Raw genomic sequence first — 27,055 nt, forward strand, 5'->3', positions numbered from 1 at the left:
AAAAACATGCAGCAAACGGAAATAGGTTATTAATCCGTTGATTAATTGATAATTGATCATTTGTTATTATCATTATGGTCTTGTGAAAATAATAATATGGGCAGCGAGAAAATAATAAATACAAAGAGTTGGGATGCGGAGTCAGGCATGTTTCAACTCCGTAACATGAAAACACATCGTTCCTTCAGCCAAAAAACAGACCGAATTCAATTCAGCTGGAGAGGGTTGGGTTTTTTTGGGGTAGTAGTCTTGTAGGGGTTGAGATAAAGGTATGAATCTCTTGCTCTTTGATATGGACAGCGTGTTATGAGGCTTTCAAACTCCCTGAACAGGTTAGGACTGTTGTTTTGGTTATAGACTAAAAAACGGTGTGCCCCCATGTAAGATTTTTCTAGTTCAGGTTGTTAATTTGTTATATTCAACTAATCAGAGGTTTATATTAAATTTACATAACCAAGTCTTAATATATTCCGTGCTCAAGCACATGCATTAAGTTTGCCACAAAGCACATGCAGAAATAGCCTAATAATTGTGAAAAATTACACATTTTAATTATTTATTAATAAACAAATTTTTTATTGTCATCTGCAAGATGAAATTCACAGTGCTGGCTCTCTCCAACGAGAGAAATGCAAGAGAGGATCCAGTACGGGTTGTGTCAAAAATTTGATTGATGAGGGTCATAAAAGCCAGCTGTTCTGGACACCTTTTTGTATACCCCCTCCCCTCCCTGTACACCCCGGTGACCTAGATATGAACTTACGAACCTAAGAAGGAATTTCGGTGAGGGAGGGAAAAATGTGTTGGGATCTATGTGCTTTTTTGTTAAACTCTGAAAAAGGGCGAAATCATGAAAATGGTATAAGGGAAGTTTTTATTAAGGTTTTAAGTACACAGTGCATTTCAAGAAAAAGGTTATAAACACATACGAAATGGAAACGATGTAATGATCATTTTAGTAGTTGGAAAAGTTTAAAACGTTGTTAAAGTTGTAAAAAATTAAAGAAAACTACTGGTTATTTATCTAAAACAACTAAACAAGTCGAAACTATAAGATGTGTTTTTGTTAAGCAGCACGCGAAAAAGATGTGAGAGCTTGTAGCATTACAATTTAAAAAGGTGTTTTGTTACCAGCTAGAAAAGAAAGAATTTATCACTTATAACTTACCTAAAAAAGAAACAAATTTAAAGCGGCGATACAAACCAGAAAAGTTGGTGTTTGTCAAGATGTTAAAAAAAAGTTAAAACAAAAGAAAAAAGATGGTAGGCATTTACGCGGTTCTAAAATAAAAGACATCAGACAAGATACTTGTCAAATCTATGCAGTACCACTAACTACAATTTTAAAAATCGAGACTGTTACTGACAGAGAGTTAAACAAAAGAAAAAAGGATCTCACAGCAAAGTGTTACAAAGTTAAAAACAAAAGAAAAAAGATGGTAGGCATTTACGCTGATCTCAATGAAAATACATCAGACCTCGTCTTTAAAAGACCAGCACGAGATACTTGGCAAAACTATGTCGTACTCTACCACTAATTACAACTTTAAAAATCTAGACTATTACTGACAGAGAGTTAAACGAAAGAAAAAAAGATCCTCCGGCAGAGTTTGCGAAGCCTTCGGTAAAACGACCTCACAGCACAGCCGACACACTCAGAATGCTTACGTCCGGTCCCACTCAAACCACTCCTTCTTCCTCTTTCACGCAAAGCTTTAGGTGCATTTACCGCCACCTATAGGGCAGGAGTGTGGAGCATTGACCTTAATGAAAACTAACTCAAACTTAGTAGTGATTCTTTAAATCCTGTTTATCAACTCTTTGAGATACTTAATCATTGAAACATTTCTATAGTTACATCTTTATTTAACATTTTCTAAAATGAGATCTGGTTTATTTCTATAATAAGTGCTTGCGTAAGTTGTAATCTTTCTTTGTCACATCTTTTACATTTTATTAAAATAGGTTCAACTGATTCAGGAAGATCACATTTAACAGAAAGTCCAGACACATGTTTTTCCTCTTATAAATAATGACTGATTAAGTGCAATGGATTCAATTCTATGACGAGATCTTCCTTTCTACCCCCAAAATTCGCCTTTCATTTCCAACTGTTCTTTGAATATTATATAAATGTCGTCCTTTATTCTCACCACCCCATTTAATTTGTCACGTATCTTTTTATTTTTTATTTATATTTTAATTAGTCCTTTTATTTCTAATTTACTCATTGGAGTATTAAATACGATGTCTGACATTTTAATGCTTTTATCTGATCCACTATTCATTACCTTCTATTCTTATATGTGCAGGTATCTATACAAAATAAATATTAGTTTTTTTGCTTGTATTCTGAACAAACTCTGTAAAATGACTGACAAATTGTCTTGTTGAAGATTCGCCACACTTTAAACTTGAAAGTGCTGAAAATGAGACTGAACATATGACTACTTTAGGTATATTGATGTGTTCAACCCACTGAAGAGCCAAAAAATATGATAATCATTTCTGTAGTATAAACAGACGGATGATTAGATGTTCTTTCAGGTATTCTATACCTACCCACTTGGAACATATGTGTCCTGTTTCAGGAGCTTTAGATCCAACTGTGTAAATGAGTTACTTTAAAACTAGGTTAGCCTATATGCTCTTTATTTTTCCTCTAAATAAAAGTCATTGATGTTTTATTTTTATGAGCCCACTCACACTTACTTTAGCAGCCTTAATCCTTTAATATGTCCTAAAGGTTTTGGGGTTAGCAACTCAACTGTTATCTAATTAGTTTTCCGGGGTTCTGGTGTTGTAAATGGTGTGCTGCAGGTCAGCTAAAGTAAAAAAAAAAAAAAAAATGTGTGTATTCACTGATCAAAGGGTGACAATTTCAACTTTATGGCTTAGGCCTGTGATCGTGAGGTTAGCTGAAAGTTCATTTACTGGTCAAAAGGATGTGAAATCTTTTAACAAGTCAGACCATAGAAAAATGTTGTTTAACAAAATATTGTTAACCTCAACATAGACGTACTGAGAATGCAAACAAGTACACACACACACAACCATACAATCATAAACACACACACACACACACACACACACACACACACAAATGTAAACATACAGAAAACATGAACATGTAACCAAACAAATACAAATATACACTCAAACAAGTACATAAATACACAAGCAAAAAAAATAGGTCACAAACACGAAAATACCTATATTAGATTGAAAATGAGTTGTCATACGTTTTCTTTGAAACCAAAAGTGTTTGTTGCTAAAAATGTCTCACAGAACTTTATACAATAGATTAGACGTCCTTTCTCACTTTCCATATGGTGTTGTTAACCATGATATTTAAAATAGTTTAAATAGCTTTCATGTGGGTTTCATGTCAGCATTAAAATGTTTTTAGCAAGAGTCCAGAGTCAGATGAAAATAGATGCGTGAAGAAAAAAAAATGTAAGAGGTTTTTAATGACAGACTAAATGTTTTAGATTGTTTAAAACAATTGAGTTTATGCATTTCTCTTGAATGCGTGTACGGTAACTGTTGCATACATGAAGCAGAATAAATACATAAACTCATAAACGCATTGTGATTGATGTTAAACAATAAAAAAATGACTTATTTATACATCATAACTTACTTTCTTTTCATAACAATAAACATTCTTATGACTTTTTAAACTGCGTAAAACCAGTTCGGTTGGAAAATAAAAAATAAATAAAAACATATTGTGTTACTTAGTTAGAATGCTTATAGTTTGTAGTAAAATCACATATATAAGCTAAAACATTTTTCTTTCAAACCACGCGGTTTTCACACACACACACACACGTTTGTTTTTGTGAAAAGTGGGGACATCCCACAGGCGTAATGGTTTTTATACTGTACAAACTGTATATTCTATCGCCATTCACCAACCCTACCCCTAAAGCTTATCCTCACAGGAAACTTTGTGCATTTTTACTTTCTCAAAAAAAACTAATTCTGTATGATTTATAAGCGTTTTGAAAAATGGGGACATGGCTTATGTCTTCATAAGTCACCCTCTCATTGTAATACCTGTGTCATACCCATGTCATTATACAGAGTTGTGTCCTGATATGTCACAAAACATGCCCACACACACACCTCACAAAACTGTCAACAAGGACCTTAAGTTTTTGTTTTAATGTTTAGCTGTAGCTGAGACCTTGGTGGAATTATTTTACGTACAGTTTTGGGGAGGTTACTATGAACGTTGTAAAAGGTTATAGATCACAAATTACCCCATTTAAAATCTAAAAGTTTAAAAAGTAATGTAACTGATAACATTTGATAACATGTTTTAAGACTTGTAATGTTTTCAACCGTTAATCTTTTGAAACGTGCAAACAGGACGGGGTTAACATTAGAGTACTCAACAACTAATGACCGTCAGACTTTTCAAAATCCCTCATCACTTAAATTAGGATTGTGATCATTTCATTTTAAAGCACAACCACCACGAAATCAGATTTGCTTGGAGATTAAATACATATTTAAAAACACAACAAGAAAGTTTAACAGCTATGATACTGTTTTTAAATCAGGTTTGTGCACACCTATGAAGTGAAATGCAAGGGCATCTAACAACGGGTTGGTAATACGGTTCAATTTAACAAATAAATATACATCGGCCAAATAGGAAATAAGCATACGTCTTTAACTCATGAAACATCTGACCCATATTTTAGAGTAGTTAAGGTGGTTTATGAAATATATCAATGAAATCTGTAATCTGTAAAAATATTCAGATGTAACATTTTCATAATTAACCGCAATTTAATTATTTTTCTCACTGACTGTAACTGATTACATTTATTTTTGTAATCAAATGATATAATTTAGCTATATGTAACTAGTTTACCCCTAACACTGATTATGCATTCTAACAATAATAGATGGTGAAAGAGTTCATTAACCTCTTTAACTTAAAAAAATGCGTACAATGTCCGCAAACAAGGGTTTGTTCATAAAACAACCCAGTCCCCCCTGACTTGAAAGCACCGTAACAAGTATAGCCATTGCAGAAATTTATTATAGAGATGCAGTAAGATAAACTCTGGATGCACGATTGACCAACTTATCACATGTTTACCATATTATTACAACGCCATGCCTACCTAGTTTATGGTGAAATATGTCTGTAAAAATAAACAAACATACACATATGTCTGTAAAAATACATATGTCTGTAAAAATAAGACAAATAAGACAAGATCCATCAGTGACCAATTCTCCACACCGCAGACTGAGGAAAACTTCACAATGACCGATGCACACTCTTTTTCCTCCTTCTCCCCACTCTCAGAGATGGACGTCTCCAAAATTCTCATGTCCAATCATCCTACTACTTGTCCACTTGATCCTATCCCCACTCACCTCCTTCAAGCGATCTCTTCTTCAGTCATACCTTCACTTACTCACATTATCAACTCTTCTCTTCAATCTGGAACATTTCCCTTAGCATTCAAGCAGGCTCGGGTAAGCCCACTGCTCAAGAAACCATCTCTAAATCCAGCGCTTCTTGAAAACTACAGACCGGTATCCCTGCTTCCATTCATTGCAAAGACACTTGAGCGGGCTGTGTTCAACCAGCTTTCTATGTTCCTTGGACAGAACAACCTCCTGGACAGCAACCAATCTGGCTTCAAAAGTGGCCACTCAACTGAGACTGCTCTGCTCTCGGTTACTGAAGCCCTGCGACTAGCAAGAGCAGCTTCAAAATCCTCGGTACTCATCTTACTGGACCTGTCTGCTGCTTTTGACACTGTTAATCACAAGATTCTCCTGTCCACCCTCAGAAAGATGGGAATCTCTGGAACTGCTCTCCTGTGGGTTAAGTCCTACCTCTCTGACAGATCATTCAGTGTGTCTTGGAGGGGTGATGTTTCAAAGTCACACCACCTTGCTACTGGGGTTCCTCAAGGCTCAGTACTTGGACCACTTCTCTTCTCCATCTACATGACATCTTTAGGATCTGTCATTCAGAAGCATGGCTTTTCTTATCACTGCTATGCTGATGACACCCAACTCTACTTCTCATTCCAGCCTGATGACCCGACGGTAGCTGCTCGCATTTCAGCCTGTCTGAGTGACATTTCTAGCTGGATGAATGACCATCACCTTCAGCTTAACCTTACAAAGACTGAACTATTGGTGATTCCAGCTAACCAATTGATTCATCACAACTTCTCTATACAGCTAGGCTCGTCAACCATAACTCCTTCGAGGACAGCCAGAAACCTAGGAGTTGTGATGGATCATCAATTAAGCTTCACTGACCACATTGCTACAACGACCCGGTCCTGCAGGTTTGCCTTATACAACATTAGGAAGATTAGACCCTTCCTGTCAGAGCAAGCAACCCAACTTCTTGTCCAAGCTCTTGTTCTCTCTAGACTGGACTATTGTAATGCTCTCTTGGCGGGCCTTCCTGCATGTACTGTCAAGCCCCTGCAAATGATCCAGAATGCAGCAGCGAGGGTTGTCTTCAATGAGCCAAAAAAAGCTCATGTTACTCCTCTCCTCATCAGGTTACACTGGCTACCAGTAGCTGCTCGCATCAAATTCAAGGTACTGATGCTTGCCTACAAGACGACCACTGGCACGGCACCAACTTACCTAAACTCACTGGTTAAATCCTATGTGCCCTCAAGAAGTTTGCGTTCTGCAAGTGAACAACGCCTTGTGGTGCCATCCCAAAGAAATTCAAAATCACTCTCACGGACCTTTTCCTGGACTGTGCCCAGCTGGTGGAATGACCTCCCAATCTCAATTCGTACAGCTGAGTCTTTACTCATTTTCAAGAAACATCTAAAAACTCATCTTTTTCGCCTGCACCTAACCTACTAACACCAGTACTTTTCCTTTTCTTGTCTCTTTTTTCATTTAATAAAAAAAAAAAAAAAAAAAATATATATATACCTGGCTATGCGTTCTATACTAGACTAACTGAGACTTGTCATGGCACTTGTATTCTGTTGTTGTTCTCTTGTTGACCTGACTGCTTCTATTGTTCTCATTTGTAAGTCGCTTTGGATAAAAGCGTCTGCTAAATGATTAAATGTAATGTAATGTAAATGTAAAATAAACAAACATACACACAATCTCCAGAATGGAGGCTGATGATGGGCAGCAGCAGGACACGATTGTCTTTTTCTAAAGATTAAGACAATTATTTGGTTTCAGGACACACGAATCCTAACGGTTCACAAGATAACATAACAACGGTTGCTCCATTACAGCATAGCCAACCCTGTTTTAGCACATGTATATCGTATTATTGTTGAATATAGTCGTTTAGTCTAAATTTTATTTAGACTAAATCTTATTTTATTGTTGTTATATGCATTATATGTTTTTGTTTTACAAAGGAGTTAAATTTAATACGTTTAACTAATACCTCATTCAATCTATGTAGATCTTCAGGTCAGGGAACTACAATACCCATCACACACCTCAGGCTTCAAACATCGTGAATACGTACTCGTATTGTATGCTGGCAACGCTCTAAATCATTGGACATCTGATTAAATGCATGCGCAGATAACCTAAATAAAAAGACGCACATTTCTACGCTGTTTGTGAAGTAGAGCAAAAACTAGACAATACAACGTATAAGGCCCTAAGCATAAGACCAAACCATTACAATTAGGATGGTGAAAACTGCGGTAAATAGATTCAAACAGAAAGAGCTAACAAAGTCATGGAAACATATCGTTCTGGTTTCAAAGTGTAACGCTATAAAAAACATTGTGGTTTATATCTATTTATGTGTGTGTGTGCGTGTGTGTAAAGAACTCTAACACTAGCTTGCTCTATTCTTTTTTATTGTATCTGTTTTCTTTTTATTTATTATATTATTTAAAATCCCATGCTACGTGTACTGTGTTAACCTAACTGAGCCTCGTTATAACACTTATATATCATTGCTCTTTTTGTTGATTTTGATTGTTTCCACCGTCCTCATCTGTAAGTCGCTTTGGATAAAAGCGTCTGCTAAATAAATAAATGTAAATGTAAATATCTCACCACTCTAGCAAATTTTAGGTGTACTTAGCAGGGTCTATTGTGTTTTTAGGATATATTGCGCTTATTGTCATTATGAATATTTGTACGCTTATTTTCATTTCGGCATCTTAATGAACACTTACACAATTTGTCTTTGTTTGAGTAACTAACGTTGCTCGACGGTCACATTTAAGTTTTCACCACTTACATTCACCAAAAACACCCGAAACCAGTAACTCTGTCATAATTAGGTGAGTTAAAAATACAAAAACTTAATGCCTGACACTTTTGTAACTGACTAAAAACTGATGTTTAAGCTAAACAAAGGACAGAACCACTGTGCATAAAACTGCGAAAACACAAACATCATTAACTTAAATGAACAAAAGACATTAACCACCAATATATGTTCACACAGTTAACTTTATTTAGATCATTCAACATTAACTTAAATTAACAAAGATAATAAATCACCAATATGTGTTTACACAATTAAATTTATTTAGATGATTCACGGAAATAAAATGACTCTTGAGTTGTTAGAAGAAAAAAAAAATGAGTACTAACGTAACTGCGAAAATGACTTAAGGTCCCTATGAATCGGTTCATTGAACCAAACAGTCCAAATGAATAATTTTTCAGAAGTGAATCGAACTTTGCATCACTAAAACAGATCACAGAAAAGAGGGTTTGTAACATCACAACATGGAAGGAGCGTATACTTCACAAACAGCGTAGAAATGTGCGTCTTTTTATTTAGGTTATCTGCGCATGCATTTAATCAGATGTCCAATGATTTAGAGCGTTGCCAGCATACAATACGAGTACGTATTCACGATGTTTGAAGCCTGAGGTGTGTGATGGGTATTGTAGTTCCCTGACCTGAAGATCTACATAGATTGAATGAGGTATTAGTTAAACGTATTAAATTTAACTCCTTTGTAAAACAAAAACATATAATGCATATAACAACAATAAAATAAGATTTAGTCTAAATAAAATTTAGACTAAACGACTATATTCAACAATAATACGATATACATGTGCTAAAACAGGGTTGGCTATAATGTAATGGAGCAACCGTTGTTATGTTATCTTGTGAACCGTTAGGATTCGTGTGTCCTGAAACCAAATAATTGTCTTAATCTTTAGAAAAAGACAATCGTGTCCTGCTGCTGCCCATCATCAGCCTCCATTCTGGAGATTGTGTGTATGTTTGTTTATTTTTACAGACATGTATTTTTACAGACATATGTGTATGTTTGTTTATTTTTACAGACATATTTCACCATAAACTAGGTAGGCATGGCGTTGTAATAATATGGTAAACATGTGATAAGTTGGTCAATCGTGCATCCAGAGTTTATCTTACTGCATCTCTATAATAAATTTCTGCAATGGCTATACTTGTTACGGTGCTTTCAAGTCAGGGGGGACTGGGTTGTTTTATGAACAAACCCTTGTTTGCGGACATTGTACGCATTTTTTTAAGTTAAAGAGGTTAATGAACTCTTTCACCATCTATTATTGTTAGAATGCATAATCAGTGTTAGGGGTAAACTAGTTACATATAGCTAAATTATATCATTTGATTACAAAAATAAATGTAATCAGTTACAGTCAGTGAGAAAAATAATTAAATTGCGGTTAATTATGAAAATGTTACATCTGAATATTTTTACAGATTACAGATTTCATTGATATATTTCATAAACCACCTTAACTACTCTAAAATATGGGTCAGATGTTTCATGAGTTAAAGACGTATGCTTATTTCCTATTTGGCCGATGTATATTTATTTGTTAAATTGAACCGTATTACCAACCCGTTGTTAGATGCCCTTGCATTTCACTTCATAGGTGTGCACAAACCTGATTTAAAAACAGTATCATAGCTGTTAAACTTTCTTGTTGTGTTTTTAAATATGTATTTAATCTCCAAGCAAATCTGATTTCGTGGTGGTTGTGCTTTAAAATGAAATGATCACAATCCTAATTTAAGTGATGAGGGATTTTGAAAAGTCTGACGGTCATTAGTTGTTGAGTACTCTAATGTTAACCCCGTCCTGTTTACACGTTTCAAAAGATTAACGGTTGAAAACATTACAAGTCTTAAAACATGTAATCAAATGTTATCAGTTACATTACTTTTTAAACTTTTAGATTTTAAATGGGGTAATTTGTGATCTATAACCTATTACAACGTTCATAGTAACCTCCCCAAAACTGTACGTAAAATAATTCCACCAAGGTCTCAGCTACAGCTAAACGATAAAACAAAAACTTAAGGTCCTTGTTGACAGTTTTGTGAGGTGTGTGTGTGTGTGAAAACCGTTTGGTTTGAAAGAAAAATGTTTTAGCTTATATATATGTGATTTTACTACAAACTATAAGGATTCTAACTAAGTAACACAATATGTTTTTATTTATTTTTTATTTTCCAACCGAACCGGTTTTTCGCAGTTTAAAAAGTCATAAGAATGTTTATTGTTATGAAAAGAAAGTAAGTTATGATGTATAAATAAGTCATTTTTTTATTGTTTAACATCAATCACAATGCGTTTATGAGTTTATGTATTTATTCTGCTTCATGTATGCAACGATTACCGTACACACATTCAAGAGAAATGCATAAACTCAATTGTTTTAAACAATCTAAAACATTTAGTCTGTCATTAAAAACCTCTTACATTTTTTTTTCTTCACGCATCTATTTTCATCTGACTCTGGACTCTTGCTAAAAACATTTGAGTGCTGACATGAAACCCACATGAAAGCTAAAAATAATACTTTTTTAAAACTATTTTAAACATCATGGTTAACAACACCATATGGAAAGTGAGAAAGGACGTCTAATCTATTGTATAAAGTTCTGTGAGACATTTTTAGCAACAAACACTTTTGGTTTCAAAGAAAACGTATGACAACTCATTTTCAATCTAATATAGGTATTTTCGTGTTTGTGACCTATTTTGTTTGCTTGTGTATTTATGTACTTGTTTGAGTGTATATTTGTATTTGTTTGGTTATATGTTCATGTTTTCTGTATGTTTACATTTGTGTGTGTGTATGTGTGTGTGTGTGTGTGTGTGTGTGTTTATGATTGTATGGTTGTGTTTGTGTACTTGTTTGCATTCTCAGTACGTCTATGTTGAGGTTAACAATATTTTGTTAAACAACATTTTTCTATGGTCTGACTTGTTAAAAGATTTCACATCCTTTTGACCAGTAAATTAACTTTCAGCTAACCTCACGATCACAGGCCTAAGCCATAAAGTGGAAATTGTCACCCTTTGATCAGTGAATACAAACAATTATTTTTTTTTTTTACTTTAGCTGACCTGCAGCACACCATTTACAACACCAGAACCCCGGAAAACTAATTAGATAACAGTTGAGTTGCTAACCCCAAAACCTTTAGATGTTTTACAATCTTCGCTGACATGGTCGTAACAGTAAACACAAAGACATCAGATGCCAGACACCAGACGCGTTTCTACGCACTACTTGAGATGAAATATTTAGCCTTTCCTGTAATGTTGTTCAAGTTTCTTTGGCAAGAAAAGTCCATCTTGACTCATTCATTCCTGTTTAATATTTGTATGCGTCTACAGGGTTTAAACTGATATAGAAATTCCAGAAGTTAATATTGACAACATAAAATACATATTAAAGGATTTAGACCACTAAAGTATGTGTGAGTGACTTATTAAATGAAATTAAACAACACTTTTTTTCCAACAAGGAATTTTTGTTGAGATGAAAAAATTAAATCGTATAGGTTAACCTAATTTTTAAAGTAAAAGCATTGGTCTAATATTAAAACCAGGTAGAATGTTTTCATCAAATAAGAACTGTGTTTTTATTGAAAAAACATTACTTTGTTTAATTCTTTTAACATACATTTAAACCTTTGTGACCAACGTTATTAGGGAGGTGTTAGGGGGAAGTGTTTGTGGGTGTTTTTTATTTTTTATTCGATGCTTTAAACATTAAAAACATATAGACGCACATTACTGGTAGGTTTACAAATACGATCTGAGATTACACTCAATTTTTGTTGACACTCTGTACATCATAAAACAAAATAAATGTAAAATAAATAAATAAAACAACACTGTAGAAAAAATAAAAGATAAAGATAAAGAATGAAAAAGTAGGGGAGTAACAGATTTTCACTAAGAAACCAACGTCCTCTAATGAAGAATACAAAAATCTTGGACTTTTCATTCCTTTTAACGTCTCCAAATACATCATCATCATACATCGCAAATTCCTCTTTAAACGCCACTTTAAATGCCACTAAACGTGGGGAGTTTTGAAAAACATACATTTATGAATGTAGAATTTCTTGCCAGAAGTTAATATTGACAAAATATAAGGATATATATAATAAGGATTTAGGCTGCTAAAGTAAGTGTGAGTGGGCTCATTAAAATAAAAATAAAACATCAATGACTTTTATTTAGATTAAAAATAAAGAGCATATAGGCTAACCTAGTTTTAAAGTAACTCATATACACAGTTGGATCTAAAGCTCCTGAAACAGGACACATATGTTCCAAGTGGGTAGGTATAGAATACCTGAAAGAACATCTAATCATCCGTCTGTTTATACTACAGAAATGATTATCATATTTTTTGGCTCTTCAGTGGGTTGAACACATCAATATACCTAAAGTAGTCATATGTTCAGACTCATTTTCAGCACTTTCAAGTTTAAAGTGTGGCGAATCTTCAACAAGACAATTTGTCAGTCATTTTACAGAGTTTGTTCAGAATACAAGCAAAAAAACAAATATTTATTTTGTATAGATACCTGCACATATAGGAATAGAAGGTAATGAATTGTGGATAAGATAAAAGCATTAAAATGTCAGACATCGTATTTAATACTCCAATGAGTTAATTAGAAATAAAAGGACTAATTAAAATATAAAGGTCAAGGTCAATGCTCCACACTCCTGCCCTATAGGTGGCGGTAAATGCACCTAAAGCTTTGCGTGAAAGAGGAAGAAGGAGTGGTTTGAGTGGGACCGGACGTAAGCATTCTGAGTGTGTCGGCTGTGCTGTGAGGTCGTTTTACCGAAGGCTTCGCAAACTCTGCCGGAGGATCTTTTTTTCTTTCGTTTAACTCTCTGTCAGTAATAGTCTAGATTTTTAAAGTTGTAATTAGTGGTAGAGTACGACATAGTTTTGCCAAGTATCTCGTGCTGGTGTTTTAAAGACGAGGTCTGATGTATTTTCTTTGAGATCAGCGTTTTTTGTTTTAACTTTTTTTAACATTGTGACAAACACCAACTTTTCTGGTTTGTATCTCCGCTTTACATACGTTTCTTTTTTAGTTTGAGGTAAGGTATAAGTGATAAATGCTTTCTTTTCTAGCTGGTAACAAAACACCTTTTTAAATTGTAATGCTACAAGCCCTCACATCTTTTTCGCGTGTTGCTTAACGAAAACACATCTGATAGTTTTGACTTGTTTAGTTTTTTTTAGATAAATAACCAGTAGTTTTCTTTAATTTGTTACAACTTTAACAACGTTTTACACTTTTCCAACTACTTAAACGATCATTACATCGTTTCCATTTCGTATGTGTTTATAACCTTTTTCTTGAAATGCACTGTGTACTTAAAACCTTAATAAAAACTTCCCTTATACCATTTTCATGATTTCGCCTCTTTTCAGAGTTTAACAAAAAAGCACATAGATCCCAACACATTTTCCCCTCCACCGAAATTCCTTCTTAGGGTCGTAAGTTCATATCTAGGTCACTGGGGTGTACAGGGAGGGGAGGGGGTGTACAAACAGGTGTTCAGAACAGATGGCTTTTATGACCCTCATCAATCAAATTTTTGACACAACCCGTACTGGATCCTCTCTAATGCAACATTCACAGATTGTTGAATGTTGAATATTAATGTGCCCTGTCATTAATGGACATTAATAATTTTTGCACAAACACTTGAATATGAATATTAATTCAAATTTTGCATATGCATTACAACGTCAATTATTTTTACAAGCAATAATCCAAAATAAAACCAAACAAGATTTGTAATGAAGATGAAACAAATAAGAATAAATGCTGCACATCTACCATCACATGTGCAGTGCAAATCTTGCACATTTGACACACCTGCATTTAAATGCAGCTTCATTATTTTTTTTATTAAATTATATTAAAGCAAGTAGGGCTGGGTGATAAATCGATTTTATAAATTAACTCAAATTTGTAATTTACATCGGTTTGTTTGAATGAAAATCGGTTTTCTTTTTAACGTCCACCAATGCGCCACTCAGGGCTCCCGTAGTTCTGAGTGGCTCAACTCTGTCAGTTCCGTCTGACCGAGACACGATGCCGAGCAGAGGAAATCTTGAGGAAATTCATATAAAAAATTATAAAATAAAATAAAGGTCTTTCCAGCATTAAGGTAATAACATTACAGTTTTTTTTTTTTTATCATCTTGTCTCAGTTATAAATGTATAACTATATTAAAAATTGTTTTGAAAAATGTCTTTGTCATTTGAATATTGATTTTAAAATCGATTAAAATTGATTCATTATCATAAACCTGATAATAGCCTAATAATTGTGATAAATTAGACATTTACATCATTTATTAATAAACAAATTTTTTCTTGTCTGCTGCAAGATGAAATTCACAGTGCTGGCTCTCTCCGGGGAGAGAAATGCAACATTCACAGATTGTTGAATGTTGAATATTAATGCGCCCTGTCATTAATGTGCATTAATAAATCTGAATATGAACACTTGAATATGAATATTAATTTACATTTTGCATATACATTACAACGTAAATTATTTTTTTTACATGCAATTATCCAAAATAAAACCAAACAAGATTTGTAATGAAGATAAAACAAATATTTTGATTTTTTTTTTAAATTAAATTATATGAAAGCAAGTAGGGCTGGGTGTTAAATCGATTTTATAAATTAACTTGAATTTGTAATTTACACCGGTTTGTTTGAATGAAGGAAGACATCCAAAAGGCCCTTTTTACCGCCGCGGCGTCTATAAAGTGCATTTGCAGCTTTAGACCGCTGAGTGGCGCTTTAACCACAAGTTATCGAACAAGCGCATCAAAGCACATTTTCGCAAATAGACATCGGTTTTGCCTCGCTGATGTGTTACATTTGACCGCTTCAGTCAAGGAAAATGAAAGAAAAAAATATAGTTAAAATATTTAAAATATTTAATATGTAATATTCACAGATGAAAGTTTGGTACTTATGAAGTTATGTGCATTTCTTAAAACGAATTCAAGCAGCATAAATGTCAAGCCTGTGCCTGGACCTATGATAATATTTTCTCTAAGCTACATGGTATTAAACCACATTTTAGATTTGACACATTTAAAAGGTGTGCCATATTATTTATATTATATGAATTATGTGTTATATTATTCAAAATAAATTGTGGTTTACTTTGCATTGGAGCATTAAAAGTGGTAGCCTATTTTAGGGGGGTAGGCTACATGGATTAATATGCAATGTCAATATTTTCATATATTATGGCTATATTTTAATTTATATTTTAAAATTCTTTTAATAAAACAACATGCATTTTTGTTATTCGTTACCTGTTCTTTATTTTGACAGATAACTTCTAGGGAAAAAGACAAGACATTTGTCTGTAAACTGATTAAGAAATTGTTGCATGTTTAAACGTGAAGCACTGTATAATTTCGTTCACCTTATTTATGCCTAATTAGCCTAAAACAACAAATGAATAAATTGAACCTGCACGATTTAGCTATGGTCATATTAATAAAACGTCCTCAGGATTAAACTAAAGTTCTCTCATTATAATCAACAAAATGCACACGATGTAAAAAAGAGCTTCATTAACTGACATAAGTGATTTTAAAGATAGCCTTCTTTAAGTGCTGTGCGATAACATATGGCCTATAATAATAATTTTAAAACAAATTTAATCGATTTTAAAATCAATATTCAAATGACAAAGGCATTTTTCAAAACAAGTTTTAATATAGTTATAAATTTATAACTGAAGCAAGATGATAAAAAACTGTAATGTTATTACCTTAATGATGTAAAAACTTATATTTTATTATAATTTTTTTTATTTTATAATACTAGCCCATCTTGCATCTAACCATCCACTCAGCGTTAAAAGCTGATCAGATTAAAACTGAGTCAGTGTCATGGACGGAGGACAGAACAAGTGTAAATATATTTTCTAGTCTATATTTTTGACTCGTTATGCCGCTGGTTTAGGATTTTTTTTGTTCTTATATAACTTATTTGTAAATAGAGCAGTCACTGTCTGTGTCTACACCGGATGTGAGAGTTGTTGTGCGAAGTCTGTCTAAACATGATGACATCACACTATAGTGTGAATGTCATCTGAACACAGTATCAGTACATTTCATCATAAACAGAACGAGCATCAGTTCACTGATGGGGATCGTGTCCAGTGTATCCATCCCTGGGTTCTGTTTTCTTTTGTCAGATCACGCCACTTGTGTCCGGTGTAGACCTGGCGTGCGTTTTTTAATGGGTTGTTACAGCACTGCTTGTTTTTTATGTTTTTATTACATATCTGTATTGACTGCATAGTCATATTATCGTATTATTTACTGCCATGCGACCTACAAAAGTAAAGCTTGCATGGCAAGCCGAGCAACGAGCATTGCTGCAGGTTGCTTTTGGCAGATATGCTGTGCTTGTGCTGCCGTGGTCTTGATTTCGTCGGGTGAAACATCTCTCTCACTCGGCAGCAGAGTCTGTGAGCAGCAACAACTACTCCGCCCTCCTAGCTCCCTCTGGAGTCGATTAACGCGGATACGCGTTTTGAGTCATTTTCTCCTGATAACCCCCGAAAAGAACTTAAATTACACTTTTAACTTGTGTTTAATCGTGAGGACTGTTTATTAATCAGTCCATTCTTTAGAGTTTCAAAGATTTAGCTAAATCGTGCAGGTTTAACTTATTTGTTTCTTGTTTTAGGCTAATTAGGCCTAAATAATGGGAACAAAGTTATACAGTGCTTCACGTTTAAATTTGATTTGATGGACTGGTCTCTCAACGCATCTTCTTGACGAGAAGCTTGGGTTCGGGGGAACCTGACTGCCCTGCAGGAACCTTCGCAGCTCACTAGATGATGGACACGTGGGAGAGGTGGCGGAGGACTCTTTCTGTGGAGGACATTGAAGACCTCTACCTATTCGGAACCATGATAACAGGTCTTCTGCTGATTGAACTTTGTCCTGGGTTATCAAAAGACACAGAAAACGAGGAACAGCTGTTCAAAGCCTCATAAGGCTGCCCGTCATGATTTGGAGACCAGAATGGACAAAGAGAGTGACCGTGAAATTCGGATAATAGCAAGATGCTCTTGCGTTTCCTCCCCCTCTTCCACAGACATATGTTGATTGTTTACTCTGTCTAGGACCTGACCAAGGCTGTCTCCATGACAACTTGCTGTGACGCTATCACAATCTGCGGACTGAGGCATCTAGATTGAATTGCAACTCTCCAGGCCTACAAATACACACACACACACACACACACATACGTACATATATACAGATATGCATTCAATCCTCCGACACCCCATCCCTCACCGCTTTGTTCCAGCAGTCTGACAAGCGGGTCTGTGACCAGCGCGTAGGGCTGATGGACCGGACGGCTGCTTGCCTGCGCTGGATTACCTCGACCCCCCAATTTCCATCCCCAGTTGCTAAGTCGTGTGTTTGTATTGATTATGTGCTTTGTTGCTGAAGTGCTTTTCCTGTTCTCGGACTGTACTCCCAAAGGAGCATAGTCTGGGTGTTGTTTTTTTTCCTCCTCACTTTCTTTTTTATTCTGTATTTCTTCCTCAGTTCCCTGTCTTCCTGTCCTGTCTACCCCCCTTGTCATATTGTATGTATGTATGGACAGGTTGATGGCTAATTTCGCTGGTACTTGTGACTAGTGACAATAAAGGGCTACTACTACTACTTTATTTCACGTCTTTTTACGTTTTTAATACAACTCCGACTGGATTGCTACATTTTTGGGTGAACTAAACCTTTAATTCTTTTTTTGCAATTTCATAATTTTACAAAGTTTTGTTTTATTTCAATCAATTGTGCAGCCCTACTTGAACCTAATCAGACAGCTCTAGAAAGAAAATGGCAATCCACTGCTGGTCATTATCCAGCCTGACAAAGCTTGAGAGAATTTGCAAAGAAGAAATAGCAGTGGCCCACTTTCCCAATTTGATATATTAATAAATATCACATTTTAATAAAATTGCAAAGTAATCACAGACCTGTTTTTTGAGTGTCTATTGATGTTGAAAAAAAGTAAAGCATTTTAAGCCACCTGTGTGCACTAAAAATTTTTTTACAATTATTTTGTGCTTATGTGTAAGCATGTGTGTTAGTTTGTGTGAGGAGAAAATAACTGGCTCACATTGTATGATTTGGGGTGTCTCTGTTTCCACTGAACCAGGACAAGTTGGGCAATGATGAGTGTGACAATGAGAATGAGAACCATCTCTGCATGCATGGATTCATGCCCTTTGTGTCTGGCATGCATTTTAGCATGTTCCAACCTGCAAAACAGAAGAAAAAAATAAATAATCACAAATTTTAAACAATCAATTACGTTCCAACCTGCAAAAAATAAAAAATAAATAAAAGAATAATCACACATTTATAAACAATCAAATACGTAATCAGTTTAAAAGGATGATTTTTGTTGTTGTTAGAGCCATATTTCTTTAAATGTGTTGATAAGCAACACCAGAGCAGCACTCTACTTGCACTCTCTACAGCAAGATAAATATTAAGTTCTCTCACCTGCCCTGGTATGTAAATATTCCCAGTAACTGCTTAAAGTTAGTGACACTTTTAGAGCAGGGGTGGCCAACTATTAATGTTTACAAAAAAAAAAAAAAAGGACCCTAAATTGGTGTTTGTGCTCATTTACATTAACTCAAAGAACAGAGAACGACACCACTCCGCTTGGTGATTATTCACATAAAACACAGCAATTTACTGTAAGTGAACATAAACGGCTCGGAAAAAAATTGGTTGGGTATCAGTATATTGGATTTGTGCATTAGGCCATATTTGCATAGAAGACTCTTTGGGTGATAAGAGATGATAATGCTCAAAAAGATTCAGTTATAGACACTGAAGTGCACCACACTGATTTTTTTAATTTTTATATTTATATAATATCTATATTTTATATAAAAATATATTAAATCAGTCCTGGAGCAATCCGGAAAAACAATGGGTTGAAAGTCACGTCTCATGTGTTTCTATTTCAAATCTGAAGAAAATACCATGAAAATGTGATTCCTGCAACCATTTTTCTGATACTATGTGTCTTTGAAAACAAAGAGAATTCAGTTTGCATGCGTCCAGGTGTGGGTTAACAGGTTAAATGGGATACAGGATGTGGTCTTAAATGTGGCTTTCAAAGGAAAGATTACTATCAAATAACACACCGAGGTTCCTAACTGATGATTAAGAACTGACAGAGCAGCCATTAAGACTTATCATTTTAGGTTAGTTTGTGCAGAGTTTTTAGGTCCTACAATTAACACCCTTTTCAAACTGGTATGTTTCTCTGGACCTTGAAAAAATATAGAGCTGAGTATCATCAGCATAACACCATGCTTCCTAATGATATCTCCCAAGGGTAACATGTGAAGATTGAAAAGTAACAGCCCTAGTAATGAGCCTTGAGGTACTCCATACTGCACTTGTGATCGATATGATACCTCTTCATTCACTGCAACGAATTGATGGCATAGCTAGAGACTAAAAGCAAATATTTTATGGTGTCCTAAGTATTTAAACTGGCCTGTTGGCCACACCTCAAATGTTGTCTTGACCAACCAGATATTGTCTTGGCTCGGGGGTATCATAAATCATGTTTATCTTACCAAGCATGTGGTCCGAATTTTCCTGCTCTGGCAGGGTCTAATTTTGGACATGATTCCTTATAACACGAATATGATACATGGGACAAATAAATTATTGTCTGAACTAATTCAAGCAAGCAAATTGGATCTCAGACATACCAAACATAATTATGGATCGTTAAGCTATGCCATAGTTATAAAAAAACAGACACAATAAGTGATTATAACATGATAGTCAAATTTGTGGGTTACACATAAATGAATATGGAGTGAAGCGATGGACTGATTCATTTATAAGTCTTTTTGAGTTCATTCTGGTCCATATATATGTACAAAAAGCAGATTCTTTGCCATTCTAATGACAAAGAGATGTTCTGTGAAGACAGAGGTTTAAAGCCCCTCCCCCCTTAGGAATTTCAGTTGGTTCTGCTAGGTGGGGGGAAGTCAATGGAAGTGTTTAACTCATGGGTTTCCATGTGATGTCCAGCGTTGCATTTCAGTTACGAACAACAAATTTGACAATCTCTTCTGCAAATTAAAATTGTCAATAATTGTTCTAGTGGTGTTAATGTTGAAAGCTGTTGGTTGGTTGGTTATCTTCCTTGGGACTTGTGGCACAGAATGTTTTATGACTTCCTGAGGAATTCGGCTCGTGTTCCAAACACTGCTTTGATAGACTCTTTAATTTGTCTGGTTCGACTCATTTCTGTTACAATGGATAAACAAATGATACAGCTTGGCTTATTTAGTATCAGATCCCTTTCTATGAGAACACTTTTTGTAAATATTAAGATCACCGATCATAATCTAGATGTGCTCTGTTTGACAGAAACCTGGCTAAAACCTGATGATTACATTATTTTAAATGAGTCCATCCCCCAAGATTACTGTTATAAACATGAGCCGCGTCCAAAAGGCAAAGGGGGAGGTGTTGCTTCAATTTTTAACAATGTTTACAGGATTTCTCAGAGGGCAGGCTTCAAGTATAACTCGTTTGAAGTAATGGTGCTTCATATAACATTATCCAGAGAAACAAATGTTAAAGGGGGGGTGAAATGCTATTTCATGCATACTGAGTTTTTTTTTACACTGTTAAAGAGCTGGATTCCCATGCTAAACATGGACAAAGTTTCAAAAATGAAGTTGTACTTTTGAAGTTTGTTCCAAAAATACCTCTTCCGGTTTGTCACAAGTTTCGGAAAGTTTTTTTTCGAGTATGGGTCTGTGTGACGTTAGATGGAGCGGAATTTCCTTATATGGGTCCTAAGGGCACTTCTGCCGGAAGAGCGCGCGCTCCCGTAGAGCAGAGCACTGAGAGCAGAGACATTCACTGATCAGAGCGAGAGACCGAATTGTCACAAAAGAAGTGTGTTTTTGGTTGCCAGGGCAAGACAACCCTGCACAGATTACCAAAAAAATAACAGCATTAAGGGACCAGTGGATGGAGTTTATTTCTACAGAGCATCAACGGAGTTGTGCAAGTGTTTTTGTTTGTTTCCTGCATTTCGAAGATGCTTGTTTTACAGACAAGGCCCAGTTTGACGCCGGATTTGCATATAGTTTATTTCTTAAGGATAATGCAGTCCCAACGAAAAAGGGTCACGATCGTGTGTTGGAACCGCAGGCGGTGAGTAAAACTGCTTCAAATAACTCTGTTGGTAACTTAACGATCGGCGCGTAAGCACATCAAGTAAACAACATGCGATGTTGGCATCAAACTGCACTTCCCACATGTACACCTTAAAAAAAAAAAAAAAAAGACGACAAAGTGGAACTTAGTCATTTTCCAAAACCGCTAAGCAAATATATACAGTTTCAATACATACTACATAGAGACGTCCTGCTGTAGTCGTTGCTGCTGCTGCTCTTGTTCAATTTCAGCCTCTGGATCTGATTCTGGATCATGAATATACGGCTGAATCTGACTGTTAGCCATGGTTTGTTTTGGATGATGGTTTTTTCCTCACGGTAATGTCATGTTTTTTTCCTCACGATAATGTCACAGCTTCCAGCTCTCAACGCAAAAGCCCACTCACGCTCGTGATTCTTTAGCTCCGCCCACACGTCACGCCTCCAGCCGCTCGTTTTTTTCTGGGAAAATAATCTATCATTCTCTTATAAATATAATAAAACTAAAGACTTTTTGGAGTTATGAAGGATGCAGTACTACTCTATAGGTACTCAAGATTAACAGGATATTGAGTGAAAATGAGCATTTCACCCCCCCTTTAATGATAAATCCCCTGTGATGTTTGTACTGGCTACTGTATACAGGCCACCAGGGCACCATACAGACTTTGTTGATCAGTGTTGGGTATAGTTACTTTGGAAAGTAGTTAGTTAGGTTACAACGTTACCATCAATTAAAAGTAATCAGTTATGATACAGCGTTACCTATTCATAAAAGTAACGCGTTAGAGTACTCATGCGTTACCAAAAATTAAAAGCCGTTTGCAGCGGCTCACACATGACAGACACAGCCCCCGGCCCCTTTAAATGCACCTAAAAGTCGTGACTTCCGACAATGAATAACGTCAGTCATCCGACTAAATTAACACTGCAGGATAACAATAACAGGAAAGACAGTCAGCAATAGGCTATTCCACATGGCGTTTTATTTATCTATTATCACAGAACATATTATTAATCAAAATTCGCACCTAACGTAACCAAGTATGCTTACTTGTAAACACAACCTTAAACAGGCTTGCAGATTTAAATCCATTTAAAAATGATGAACAACCAGCCAGCCAATGATCTAACAGAAATTAACAGCTGCCTGTCAAACAAAAATGATAACAAACCGAATTAAATCCTTCACTGCCACACAGGCAAATGACAAATCGCTTAATAGACGAACTAATTATTATTAAAGTGTCACTCACAGTCACAAGCCTAAATTCGCTTTAACACAGTCATCTTATATTTACTCTTCAAAGTAGTGATTAAAACGTAGCGTTAAATTTGAGGTAGAATTTTTGGCGACAGAAGCTTTTCACCAAAGCAGAGTGTGCATTTGACCGTTATGTTCTTTTCTTTTTCGTTGACAAATTGAAAATAATGTGCGTACTTCCATAAACCAAACTCTGTCCTCTCTGCTATCTTGCCGGGAGTTCGAAAAAAAAAAAAAAAACCCACACACACAGGGTCAGGCGCAGGGCACAGACGCATCACAGCCATTGACTTTACGATCACAGAGCTTCGGCTCCACTGATACATCCGCAGGTGGCACAGTAGACCTAGGACTACTGTCTGACAAAAAGCAGGCTGCAGTCGGGATTTTCCTTCCTTAAAATAACGGATTACTTTTTAAAAAAAAAATAACGAAGTTACTGATTACTTACGCACGGAACTAACGCGTTAAGTTACAAATTTCAGGAAAAAAGTAATTAGAGTACTCTAACGCGTTACTTTGTAACGCGTTACCCACAACACTGTTGTTGATAATGCAAAAGATGCATTGGGATCAGCATTTATAGACATTCTGAACTCTATTGGGGTTAGACAACATGTTTCAGGACCTACTCATTGTCAAAATCATACTCTAGATTTAATACTGTCACATGGAATTGATGGTGATGATGTTGAAATTATTCAGCCAGGTGATGATATCTCAGATCATTATTTAGATTTGTGCAATCTTCATATAGACAAAACTGTAAGTTCTACATCTTGTTACAAGTATGGTAGAACCATCACTTCTACCACAAAAGTCTGCTTTTTAAGTCATCTTTCTGATGTATCCGAATTCCTTAGCATATCCAAAACCTCAGAACAACTTGATGTAACAAAAACTTTGGACTCTCTTTTCTAGCATTTTAAATACAGTTACTCCTTTACGCTTAAGGAAGGTTAAGGAAACCAGTCTGACACCATGGTATAATGAGCATACTCGCACCCTAAAGAGAGCAGCCCGAAAAATGTAGCGCAGCTGGAGGAAAAGAAAACTAGAGGTATTTCGTATTGCTTGGTGGGAAAGTAACCTATCCTACAGAAAAGCATTAAAAACTGCTAGATCCGATTACTTTTCTTCTCTTTTAGAAGAAACAAACATAACCCCAGGTATTTATTCAATACAGTGTCTAAATAAAAAAATAAAGCCTCAACAAGTGTTGACATTGCCCAACATCACAGCAGTAATGACTTTATGAACTACTTTACTTATAAAATCGATACCATTATAGATAAAATTGTAACCATTCAGCCGTCAGCTAGAGTATTGCATCAGACTATAAGCACTATAGAGCCCCCGTGGAACAGTTAAACTCATTCTCTACTATAGGAGAGGAAGAATTGTATAAACTTGTTAAATCATCTAAAGCAACAACAGGTTAGACCCTATGCCATCTAAGCTCCTAAAAGAGGTGCTTCCAGAAGTCATAAATCCTCTTCTGAGTATTAATAATTGTTATGATCCTAGATATTTGTTTTGTGTGGGTGTTTTGTATATATGTGCAGGGATTGGCTGTCACCGGTGGAGTCTGATTGGTGGATCTACTGATTGGCCGCTTTTAAAAAGGTGGCACTTGCCGAAGAGATCGAGCTCATTCTGGCGTTGGCTTGTTGGCGTGAAGAGCTCCGGATTCCTCCTCCCGTCGGCAGATCCCATAATCTTCTGTTTATTGTGTTTGTTTGTTTATGATGATTTAATTTGGTTCCGTTTTAGGAGCGTAGGGGTGTCCAGCCATTTACTTTGGTCTGGTTTGTGATTTGTTTATTTATAGGGAGTTAGGGAAGTTACTTTGTAATTTTGTTTATTCCCTGATTAGGTCATTTACATATGTTTGGTTATAAGTTTGTTTATTATTTTGGCCATGGGGCACCCTGAAGTCGTTGCTCCTTAATTTAATTATTCTTTCCACTTTAAATAAATACTTTTGTGGAACTTAGTTATGTGTTGTTGGTGATCTGTCGGCTGGGGTTGGTTTCCTGTTATTATTAATAAAACGCTTGCAAAGCCCGTCCTGATAATAGGGGATGTAACAATAATTCATCATTATCATTAGGATATGTTCCCAAAACCTTCAAACTGGCTGTTATTAAGCCTCTCGTCAAAAAACCACAACTTGACCCCAAAAAACTAGTGAATTATAGACCAATCTCGAATCACCCTTTTCTCTCCAAGATACTAGAAAAGGTAGTATCCTCACAATTATATTCCTTCTTAGAGAAAAATGGTCTATGTGCGGATTTCCAGTCAGGATTTAGACCATATCATAGTACTGAGACAGATCTCCTTACAGTTACAAATGACCTGCTCATATCATCTGATTGTGGTTGTATATCTCTATTAGTTCTATTGGATCTTAGTGCTGCATTTGACACTATTGATCACAACATTCATTTGCCTAGACATGAACACTTTGTTGGCATTAATGGAAGTGCATTAGTATAGTTTAAATCGTACTTATATGACCTCCATCAACTCGTAGCAGTGAATGAAGATATATCATATTGATCACAAGTGCAGTATAGAGTACCTCAAGGCTCAGTTCTAGAATCGCTACTCTTCTCGCTTTATATGTTACCTTTTGGAGATATCAGGAAACATGGTGCTAACTTTTACGGTTATGCTGATGATACTCATCTCTATATTTCTTTGCAGCCCGGTGAAACACACCAATTTGAAAAACTAAAGGAATGCATAGACATTATAAAAAACTGGATGACAAGTAATTTCTCACTGCTAAATTCTGAAAGAACAGAGGTGTTAATTATAGGAACTAAAAACTCAGCATTTATTAACATAGAACGCTGTCTAAGACTTGATGGCTGCTCTGTCAATTCTTTGTCATCAGTTAGAAACCAAGGTGTGCTATTTGATAGCATTTGTAAAACTGCATTTTCCATTTGAAATATATATATATATAAATTACGGCCTATGCTCTCAATGTCAAATGCAGGAATGTTAATCCATGCATTTATGACCTCAGGTTAGATTATTATAATGCTTTATTCCATAACCAGGAAGTATGACCATATTAGCCCGGTCAACTCTGCACTGGCATTGTATATATTTTAAAATATTGCTTATTACTTATAAAGCCCTGAATGGTTTAACACCTCAATATTTGAATGAGCTCCTGTTACATAATAATCCTCCACGTCTGCTGCGTTCTCAAAACTCAGGGAATTTGATAACACCTATATCAATATCAAAATCAACTGCAGACGGCAGGTCCTTTTTCTATTTGGTGCCTAAACGCTGGAATAACCTACCTAACATTGTTCAGGGGGAAAAGACACACTCTTGCAGTTTAAATCTAGATTAAAGACCCATCTCTTTATGGGAGGTGTTCCAAGTTCCAGTATGGCTTACACATAACATACTAATATGCTTCTAATGTCCAAATCCGTTAAAGGATTTTTAGGCTGCATTAATTAGGGAAACTGGAACCTGGAACACCTCCCATAACACCCGATGTACTTGCTACATCATTAGAAAAATGGCATCTATGTTAATATTAGCCTGTTTCTCTCTTATTCCGAGGTCACTGAAGCCACCAGATCCAGTCTGTATCCAGATCAGAGAGTCCCTGCAGTCACCCGGATCCAGTACGTATCCAGACAAGATGGTGGATCGCCACCTAGAAAGGACCTTTACATTCCTGAAAGACAGCTGTACCAGGACAATTAGAGCCCCATATACAGATCCCCTGTAAAGATCTTGTCTCAGACGACCACCAGGACAATACCACAGGAAACAGATGATTCTTCTGCACAGTCTGACTTTGCTGCAGCCTGGAAATGAACTGCTGGTTTCGTCAGGTCAGAGGAGAACTGTACCCCCAACGGTGCCTGGTTTTTCCCAAGGTTTTTATCTCCATTCTGTCACCGATGGAGTGTTAGTTCCTTGTCGCTGTCGCCTCTGGCTTGCTTGGTTGGGGTTACTTCATCTACAGCGATATTGTTGACTTGATTGCAAATTAATGCACAGACACTATTTAAACTGAACAGAGATGACATCACTGAGTTCAATGATGAACTGCCTTTAACTGTCATTTCACATTCTTGACGCAATGTTTTCCTAATGAATGTTGTTCAGTTGCTTTGATGCAATGTAATGTAAGGCTAATAAATGTATTTCACTATCTGGGTCTTTATTTAAA

At 35.7% G+C, this 27,055-nt stretch overlaps 1 protein-coding gene across 2 annotated transcripts in view; it reads right to left on the bottom strand.

Moving 5' to 3' along the window:
• rnf121 (ring finger protein 121) overlaps positions 1-27,055 on the bottom strand; it is a 192,120-nt gene that overhangs the window by 106,723 nt on the left and 58,342 nt on the right. For both annotated transcript variants that reach the window (XM_052536380.1, XM_052536379.1), the window contains exon 3: positions 18,482-18,623. In XM_052536380.1, the coding sequence (XP_052392340.1) occupies positions 18,482-18,623 (142 nt within the window). The remainder of the gene's footprint in view (positions 1-18,481; positions 18,624-27,055) is intronic.

This window comes from Carassius gibelio, chromosome A21, assembly GCF_023724105.1.
Source record: "Carassius gibelio isolate Cgi1373 ecotype wild population from Czech Republic chromosome A21, carGib1.2-hapl.c, whole genome shotgun sequence".
Lineage (NCBI taxonomy): Eukaryota > Metazoa > Chordata > Actinopteri > Cypriniformes > Cyprinidae > Carassius > Carassius gibelio.